The 10,612-nt window shown below is 41.9% G+C and overlaps 1 protein-coding gene across 1 annotated transcript in view; it reads right to left on the bottom strand.

Moving 5' to 3' along the window:
- Positions 1 to 303: 303 nt before the first annotated feature.
- Positions 304 to 10,612, bottom strand: part of LOC124729502 (V-type proton ATPase subunit E 1-like) — an 89,445-nt gene continuing 79,136 nt past the window's right edge. Inside the window, exon 5 of the mRNA XM_047248496.1 lies at positions 304 to 441. Coding sequence (XP_047104452.1) covers positions 304 to 441 — 138 coding nt within the window. The remainder of the gene's footprint in view (positions 442 to 10,612) is intronic.

Genomic DNA, 10,612 nt, shown 5'->3' with positions numbered 1-10,612 from the left:
ATTCTTCGCTATCCGTCAAAATAGTACAAAAGTTGGCACCAAAATAAAAGTATCTCCGTTCTTTCCCAAATACTTGCATGCAATTTGTAAGCAACACATTGTAACAAGGCATAAATAACAATTTTTATAGTGTTCGTAAGGAGTCATAACGAAAGGTTATTTGTTGTTGTAGTTTACGGACGAATTTTGTCCTGGGTAAACATCTTAAGTGATTTATTAACGCCTGATGAAGCGGCCGTGGCACTGAAAGCACTCGGCTCCGCACTTTCTCGAGACGACGCGGCCGTCCTGCGGCAGGTGACGTCAGCGCCAGTCGTCGAGCTCCGACTCGGAGGAGTCGTTCTGGACGAGCAGCTGCATCACAGACGCGATCTGCGGGGTGCTCTCCCTCGTGTCCTGGTGCCTCCGCAGGTTCCACGCCTCGAACAGCTCGCTCCGGATCTGCCCACACAGAAATACCCGCACCAACGTAAGTTTCATCGAACAACACCAAGTATTTGCAAAGAAGCCTCCACTAATAACAGTAAGCACCGCTACATGCTACGTGTTACAGCCAACTGAACACTGTATTGGGATACATGGTGCTGGAAGAGCTATTGATACGCAGTAGCCTGCGGCAAAGATAACAGACAGTGCTCCTAGCGCTCGATGCATCATAGCTATCCAGTTTCGTCGTCTAGAAGACACTACGGCTCGTTTATACACTGATGCGGATTGTGAACGTAAGAAAATGAAGTACAAGTTCGGATTTTTATCAAAACTTGTGAATATATTCATTACATAACGAGTACTGCACGATTAAACTTTCATTCCAATCGGAAATCTTCCTCTCATCAACATCAATATGAGGCCACAAATACATGTTTGTATTCGATACGAGTTGGAAGCAACCTGCCAACGAACGTCATACTGAGAAATTTCTTTCCATGCTTGAAACACGTGATCGTTGGAAGCTGACATGAAAGAACACTGCAAAAATATACAACACCTGGGGCAATGTCATTTTATTGACAACTGAGATAACAGGTAGTTCATTATTGTAGGAGTATATGAAGATAAATTCAGACCAAATGATACACACATATCACAGGAAAGGGTGCCCAAACATTCGCATCAAACACACAGCGTACCTCCCTTTGGCGGCAACGCAGGCGTTTATTATCATGCAAACGTCATAAGGATGCCGAATAGCACCCAAGTATCTTACGCCTTTTGTTGTGATTCGACAATCGGGAACGAGTGAGTTCCAGTTTTATCATGTCCCATACATGTTCAACTGACGAGAAATCTGCTGATCTTGCTGGCCAGAGTTGATGTTGACATCATGATGACTTCACTACAGATAAGAGTCCTCAGCTATATTCTTATAGGTAAAACACTTATTAAACTCCTCTCTGTCCAGCGCTAGCATCTCATCAGTTGAGCACAATTCCACCAAACAAATAAAGATAGTTCCTCCCATACCACCCTTTTTCCCACCAACTTGTAGATGAAGGGTCGAGTTTGAGTATGTCTACCACTAGTTTCGAGTCGTATTGTGAAATTTTTTCCCAGCTGGATAACACCAGTTGTATGGTATTGTCAATTTTTGAGCTGTATTGCAATGTTAAGCACTCCTTGTGTAGCAATATGCATATAGCAGTTGTATGAGCAACGATCTTCTGATTAATTGGTTACTTAGGGCCAATCTTCACTTCAGAATGAAATTTTCACTCTGCAGCAAAGTGTGTGCTGACATGAAACTTCCTGGCAGATTAAAACTGTGTGCCGGACCGAGACTCGAACTAGGGACCTTGGCCTTTTGTGGGCAAGTGCTCTACCAACTGAGCTACCCAAGCACGACTGACGCCCCGTCCTCACAGCTTTACATCTGCCAGTACCTTGTCTCCTACCTTCCAAACCTCACAGAAGCTCTTCTGCGAAGCGATGGTAGAGCACTTGCACGCGGAAGGCAAAGGTCCCAAGTTTGAGTCTCAGTCCAGCACACAGCTTTAATTTGCCAAGAAGTTTTAATCTTCAGTTCAGTTTCACAATCTAAATAAATGAATTACATTAACTTAACCTTCCTCTTCTTCATCGGGATAGTTTCTATTTTTTGGGGAGTGCACTTGGGCTTTCTGTCTGGAAGGATCGGGGTTCATGTCCCGGAAGTGGCACCGCCATTTTGAATTTCCTGCCAATTTCTTTGGGAGAGGTTGGGGTGGAACGTCTTCACAGCCCTGGAACAATGAAATGGCCACCAAAATTTGAAATTCCCGCCAAAAATTCGAAATTCCTTCCAAAATCCGATATTCCCGCCAATAGGGTAGCTGGGGGATGGGGAAGAAGAGAGGGAGGAGGAGGGGGAGGGGCTGGGACCCATGTGGTAGCTGAAGAAAAGACATGATGTCATGCAGGGTTGTGGGTAGGGGGTAGGGCGTAATAAATTGATAAATTTAATTAATTTGCATATCAGTTTTATATCAAAATTGGTGTTACAGTCCCATTACCCTACTACTTGTGTCTAATAACTAATCAGTGGTTTGAGCAATTTATAATGGTCCGTTTTACATGTTTGATCCTCCATTTATCAAATTTTTTCATGATTTGTACAGCATGTGCAGGGAAGGTCACATAATGAGGACCGCTTCTACTCAAATATGTAGGTCCATCTTATTCATCTGGTGGCTGTGATAGATGCATATGCCCTAACTCCGATACTGAATCCAACACGTTGCGGAAGGTCGTGAAATACACACAGGGCTAGGGTACCTTCACGATGCACACATTGCACTGTCGGTATCTGAGCTGTTAGCTGCCCCTAAATTCCTAAGAATTATAGACTCGGGTATTTCGTGCAATGGTTACCCACATCAGGTAGACATTTCTGTGACGCGCTGCTGCGCATGGGGAGAGCCCCCAGGCGGACTGACTGGCTACGCTGCAGCAGGAAAATCTATTTAAGAACGAAGGGGAAACATTGGCACCACAATATTTGGTCTACACCAGAAGAAACGCCGAATCGTAGTTGAAATCAAAACCATTATGCTTAGTGGAGCAATGCAGACACAAACATGATAAAGTAGATCTTAAAATATACAATGAGAAGCGAATTTTTATTAATCGAGACATCATCCCCATCCTCAAACAGGCCCCCCTCTCACACAACAAACCTGGTGCCGTAGACTATCAGACAGAATTACATCTCATAGAACCCTCAACATGGTGTAATGGATATTTTTTCATCGTGACCTTAAACCACAAACAGATTAAGAACAACGAGCCAATTTAGAAAGATAGGGAGTAAATTAAGTCCCGAAAAAAAGGACGGAAATTGAAGCAATCATCCCTACCTCCAAAGGTGACTCACTCCTGGAAAAGATGAAAGTAATGATCGTCTAACCATATGTACTGCCTCCTACAAGGTGGTTCAGATACATGCACTTTGACCAAAGCGACTCGCTGTACGAACGCTCCAGTCTGTGGAGATTATTGTCGATCAACATTCGAGAACACATTATTTGAAAAAACTACAACTTTGCATTAAATGTAACGAGGGTCATTCTTGTCACTTAATAACTTGATATATCTTTCATAAAGGAGTACAAATTCTTCGATAGAGTAACAAACTTCGATGCTAGGAAAAAAAATGCGAATGGTTTCATGCTGTACAGATGATCCAAACATTCACGCTAATAACAACAAGCGTCCCACCTGCGACGAAAAAAGCGCTCACTTCCTCCCCTCAACACTAGACTCAGATGGTCTCCCAAATATGTCCCATCACGAAAAAGCAACTGTTCTCGCCCTCCTGTACCTAACCTGACGACCACAGCCTCCCTTCCCACAGGAGAGCAGTATCTTCTGCGACAGATCACTCTTGGAGGAAGGCTGCCTTTCACTGTATATTCACCCCACGAACAACCAGCGGGCTGACGCCTTGACAGCAGCAAGTGGCTGATGAAAGATTTGGAAATGGAACATAAAGATGGTCGATTCATTTACTTCTCCAGAAATACGCCGAGACATTCCCAATTCGAACTAAGGCACATTAAAGAAAATAATAAAATGGAAGAAAAGAAGAAACCAAAAGTAAAGACAGATCCGCTTACTCAAATAGCCCCGTATATCACGTCACCTACAGAAATTAAGCAGAGTGACAAGAACCCAGAAGATCGTGTCGGGTAATGTTGAACTGTGATGTTTGCCCACTACAGCACTTGCCTACAGATTTAATGTTTCTTTGGCGTTTCTGACGCTTCTACAGCCATTTCCTAGCATCCTGACAACTGGAGAGGTCAGTTTTCAAACCTTGCCCCCCCCCCCCCCCACACACCCACACCACACACACACACACACACACTGATCAGCTAACGACTCTCCAACGGAATTCCAATACCTACTACCACCAGAGCACAGAATTTAAACAATTAATAGCATTCCATCCAAAAGTTGATAGAGCCCTATAGGAAACCGGATTTTCAGCAGTCTACCAAACTTGTTAACTGGAATACTCTCTTTCAAATTCTGAAGGTGGCAGGGTAAAATACAGGGAGCGAAAGGCTATTTACAATTTGTACAGAAACCAGATGGCAGTTATAAGAGTCGAGGGGCATGAAAGGGAAGCAGTGGTTGAGAAGGGAGTGAGACAGCGTTGTAGCCTGTCCTCGATGTTATTCAGTCTTTATATTGAGCAAGCAGTAAAGGAAAACAAAAGAAAAATTCGGAGTAGGTATTAAAATTCATGGAGAATAAGTAAAAACTTTGAGGTTCGCCGATGACATTGTAATTCTGTCAGAGACAGCAAAGGACTTGGAACAGCAGTTGAACGGAATGGACAGTGTTTTGAAAGGAGGATATAAGATGAACATCAACAAAAGCAAAACGAGGATAATGGAATGTAGTCAAATTAAATCGGCTGATGCTGAGGGAATTAGATTAGGAAATGAGACACTTAAAGTAGTAAAGGAGTTTTAATATTTAGGGAGTAGAATAACTGATGATGGTCGAAGTAGAGAGGATATAAAATGTAGACTGGCAATGGCAAGGAAAGCGTTTGTGAAGAAGAAAAATTTGTTAACATCAAGGATAGATTTAACTGTCAGGAAGTCGTTTCTGAAAGTATTTGTATGGAGTGTAGCCATGTATGGAAGTGAAACATGGACGATAAATAGTTTGGACAAGAAGAGAATAGAAGCTTTCGAAATGTGGTGCTACAGAAGAATGCTGAAGATTAGATGGGTAAATCACATAACTAATGAGGAGGTATTGAATAGAATTAGGGAGGAGTTTGTGGCACAACTTGACAAAAAGAAGGGACCGGTTGGTAGGACATGTTTCGAGGCATCAAGGGATCACAAATTTAGCATTGGATGGCAGCGTGGAGGGTAAAAATCGTAGAGGGAGACCAAGAGATGAATACACTAAGCACATTCAGAAGGATGTAGGCTGCAGTAAGTACTGGGAGATGAAGAAGCTTGCACAGGACAGAGTAGCATGGAGAGCTGCATCAAACCAGTCTCAGGACTGAAGACCACAACAACAACACCAAACTTACCTTGGAAGGACATAGGGTGAAATTTGTACACTGGTGCACGAGACCTGCTTCCGTGAACCGATACTACTCAATATTTAGTTGAAGTAATTGATGTATGTATATCGTCGTAAAAAAATTTTTACGCTTCGTAATATCTATCTCCTTCTGTACCATGAGCTCACACACCTAAGGATACTGACTTGATCTTTCAACTGTCTCCACCCCTCCTCATTTTACGTGGTTTAAGGCCCACAGCACTATCTGATGCATTCCCAAAATTTCTCAGCTAGTCAGTCCATTGAAATAAATACTTTTTTAATTTAAATCTTTGTGTTTTGTACTCCAGGCCCTGTCCATTTTAAGGCAACATACAACACCTTCTCAGCTTTCAGTCTGTCAGTAGCCCCAGCTTTCTACTTATGGGACGGTGCATGGTGATTTATGTGACACCAACCATTTCTGATCGTTCTCTCTCTGCTACACTAATATCCAACAGGAAGCTCTCTACGCTGGCATTTGAAAAATTTCTTATCTCCTCCCCCAAGAGATGAAGAAAGTTATCCTCCAACATACTACTACTGCGATATGACGAATGACAGAAGCAGCGATTCTTATTTCCTCGGGACTCCGCCGCCAGAAAGCTGTAAATGGTGTCGTTGTTGTTGTTGTTGTTGTTGTCATCGTCATCTTGAGTCTGAAGACTGGTCTGATGCAACTCTCGTTGCTCGTCTGTCCTCTGCAAACCTCTGCGTAACTACGGCAGTATACATCAGTTTAAACCTGCATAGTGTATTCAAGCCTGGGGTCCCTCTGCAATTTTTCCTCCCAGCACTTCCTTCCATTACCAAATTGATGGTTCCTATATGGCTCAGGATATTTCCTGTTAACCAACCCCTTCTTTTAGACAAGTTTTGCCGTAAACTTTACTTTTCCTGAATTCGATTCAGTACCTCCTCTTTGTTACTGGATCTCCCCAGAGTCTGCGACATTATTCTTTAACACCACATTTCAAAAGGTTCTATTCTGTTCTTTCCTGAACTGCTTATTGTACACGCTTCACTTTCTTAAAAGGCTGCACTCCAGACAAATACCACTAGAAAATATTTCTTAACATTGAAATTGGTATTAGATATTAACAAAGACCTCTTTTTCAGAAACACTTTTCTTGCTACTGCCACTCATCAATTTATATCCTCTCTATTTCGGCAATTGTCAGTATAACCTCTTTTCAGGACTCTATACATTCTGTTCAAAATGGCTCTGAGCACTATGGGACTTAACTTCTGAGGTCATCAGTCCCCTAGAACTTAGAACCACTTAAACCTAACTACACATACATCCATGCCCGAGGCAGTGTTCGAACCTGCGACCGTAACGGTCGTGCGGTTCCAGACTGTAGCGCCTGGAACCGCTCGGCCACTCAGGCTGGCCATTCTGTTCAATTCTTCTTCCAAATGCTTTGTCTTCCCTGGCATAACTTCAATGTCTTCAGCAAACCTAAATGGTTTTATTTCTTCTCAGGCAATTCTAATTCTATTTCCAAATTCGTGCTTGCTTTCCTTTACGGCTTGTTCAATGTATAGATTGAATAACACTGTAGATAGGCTACAACCCTGTCTCATTCCCTTCTAAATTAATGCTTTCCCTTTCACGTTCTTTGACTCTTATCACTGGTTTCTGTACAAATTGTAAAATATCTTTGGAGTTGTGTATCAGTAACAATATGAGTCAAGATAATGCTCTTGTCTCAAGGTCACTGACAGGATAAGACCTTCCTTGCTGAGCATGTGTCAAGGTCAGACCTAAAATTGAAGGACACCCAACCACCGTACCAATATGAGCCAAAATCTGGATGTAGGACCAGGTCGCACCACCCTGAGACAAGAGGAAATAGGCTCCCCCTCCGTTGCCCCCTTGTTAGTATAAATTCAGTTGCCTGAGCATGGTCATTTACGTTCTGTTCACCACAGTGAGAGGATCACAGCAACAGCAGAGACTGGCATCTGACCATAACAAGAAGAAGAGAAAGTAATAGTGCATTCATTGTTAGTATTATTATTAACATTCTGTGTTTTTACACTTACATATCGTTATTTTTTCCAACTACTCAGTGGGTGCCTCATGCAGTGCTAGTGGAAATGCTGTACCAGGACACAGAGCTGTTCAACTTACTACTGTCTGCAGCAGCACAACTTCCCACATGCAGTCGACAAGATTTATCGCATGTGCTGTTTGAGTAATCTGTATTGTGACAGCTACAGCAGTTGTTGAAACAAGCTCAGTTAAGTGTTCCTAGAATTCTGGTATTTAGCAATACCTATTATGTGCCACTCACGGATCAAAATGAGTGAACATAAGCCTGGCACCTGACAGTGCCTTTGCCAGATTAATTCAAGTGAAGTATGTGGAATAGCTTTGTACTAGAGTGCAGTATACATACTGATGCAGTATGATGGACTAAACTGAGAGTACAGTCTAGTGAGGACAATCCATCCCACACACCAACCAAAGAGCATATGTTTGGAAAGATGTCTACAATCAATATGGATGGAGACGCAGTTCTGGAATGAACTCCAAGGGAGACGTGCATTTACTTTAAACAATCAAGCTTTGTGAATTTGTGGGAACTATACTGTGCAGTAGCGATCATGACAGACACATTTTGTCACTGATTCCCTTATATTAAGGCTGCATACCATGACTTTGTAGACTATTTAGGCAATCATGGTGTAAATATGAGTCAGTTACAACAATGTATAAATGTATGTATTCATCCAGTGCCAAAGTTGACACCTATCAACCCCATAAGCATGAAATCTGTAGTAATGGAGTATACTAATGGAATAGCTTGTGTGTGATGGCACATATAGGGTTGAACATGATTCAGGTCAAATTTAAGACCTATAGAAAGCAATTATTTGCAGTTTATTGTAGAATGGACTGATTTCAATGTAAATGTATATAAATAAATAATAATAATTTCTATAAAATTGTTCCTAATTTCCCCAATCTATCACTCAATGTTTTATAGCCACAGCCTGCTGGAGGGAGACAGAGACACACATTAATACATATGCACTCCAGCACAGAGGGTGCCACCTCTGCCGCCATCGCCACTGTCATCACCATGTTGTGTTACAGCAAACTGCATGTATGTACATAACCTGACGGGCAATATCTGCCAGAAGCTAATACATCCCAGATAGCTGTTGACAGAGAGGTAAGAAGCACTACCACAACTAACCACCTCCGTAATGATCCAAATGTGTAAAAGATAGCAGTCAGTAGAGACAAGGTGCCCACCTACACATCTCCCAGTTACATATCAAGCCAAAGAGCTATCAGTCATCTACACAAACACATACCTTATGGTGAGAGATTGCAATTGCACTGCATCCAACAGTGGTAGTAGTCACTACCGAAACTTGAATTAAGAGTTGATATAAACTTGTAGCCAGCATAGTGTATTGGGTATGATTTTTGATGCACAAACAGATACTAATCCAACCAAATTGCTCAGGTGTGATGACTACACACACATGTTTGTTTTTTTTAAAGAAAGGAAGATTTTTTGTTTTTTTTTTTTTTTTGTCAATCCTCACAGTGCAATTTAATTCAAGCACTCATCTTTAATGATGATGATACAAAATACATTTTCTTAAACTTGTGTCCACAGCTGCTAATATTATATATATTTATAGAGGTCGATAAATCATTCACCCAGTCATTTGCGAACTCTCAAAGGGTGAACATGCCGAAATGCATAGAACCAATCCTTGCTGCAAGACACCCCTCATGTGAGGAGATGCCACCCAGTGTGAAATTAACATTGTCTAATGTGTCCTACAGCCTAACAACAATGGTAGTAAATGGGTCAGTGTATGAATGATCTCAGACTGTGGCTTCTGTTTGTTGGGGGTTTTCGAAACTCTGAGATATACTGATACAAAAGTCGTATTATTCCTGGATGCATGGATTCACTTATGTGAGATGTCAATGCAAATCACTGCCATGTTCTTAGAAATGCTCGCTCACTCTCAGAAATATTGAGTCATCATAATACATCGTCAGGGAACTTCTGACGATCAATTAAAATGTGTAATGAGATTGAGTGCACTCATCTACAAGAACATACATTTAAAAATCAAGTGTACACCAGTTATGAGATCCAACATACTCTATGTTATAAACTAAGTTGGCAGCTGCATGTATAACCATTCCATTTGAAAACGTGGAGCAATTTGATGGATTAGCATGAAAAACTCCTGATCCATTATTAGAAGAAAACAGCACACAACATTACGATTCCTGCTGAACATCAATACTCCCAGAAATGTACGATCCAGTTGTGCCAGATATAGACAAAGAACTACATTTGTATGTTAGTATGTATACAGGGTGTTACAAAAAGGTACGGCCAAACATTCAGGAAACATTCCTCACACACAAAGAAAGAAAATATGTTATGTGGACATGTGTCCGGAAACGCTTACTTTCCATGTTAGAGCTCATTTTATTACTTATCTTCAAATCACATTAATCATGGAATGGAAACACACAGCAACAGAACGTACCATCGTGACTTCAAACACTTTGTTACAGGAAATGTTCAAAATGTCCTCCGTTAGTGAGGATACATGCATCCACCCTCCGTCGCATGGAACCCCTGATGCGCTGATGCAGCCCTGGAGAACGGCGTATTGTATCACAGCCGTCCACAATACGAGCACGAAGAGTCTCTACATTTGGTACCGGGATTGCGTAGACAAGAGCTTTAAAAAGCCCCCATAAATGGAAGTCAAGAGGGTTGAGGTCAGGAGAGCGTGGAGGCCATGGAATTGGCCCGCCTCTACCAATCCATCGGGCACCGAATCTGTTGTTGAGAAGCATACGAACACTTCGACTGAAATGTGCAGGAGCTCCATCGCGCATGAACCACATGTTGTGTCGTACTTGTAAAGGCACATGTTCTAGCAGCACAGGTAGAGTATCCCGCATGAAATCATGGCGGTGAATCGACTAAGTACAGTACATACTAACGAAACTAAAATGAGCTCTAACATGGAAAGTAAGTGTTTCCGGGCACATGTCCACATA

This window comes from Schistocerca piceifrons, chromosome 1 (genome assembly GCF_021461385.2).
Source record: "Schistocerca piceifrons isolate TAMUIC-IGC-003096 chromosome 1, iqSchPice1.1, whole genome shotgun sequence".
Taxonomy (NCBI): Eukaryota; Metazoa; Arthropoda; class Insecta; order Orthoptera; family Acrididae; genus Schistocerca; species Schistocerca piceifrons.
The sequence above is the reverse complement of the archived record's forward strand: the minus strand, read 5'-3'. Positions and strand labels throughout refer to the sequence as shown.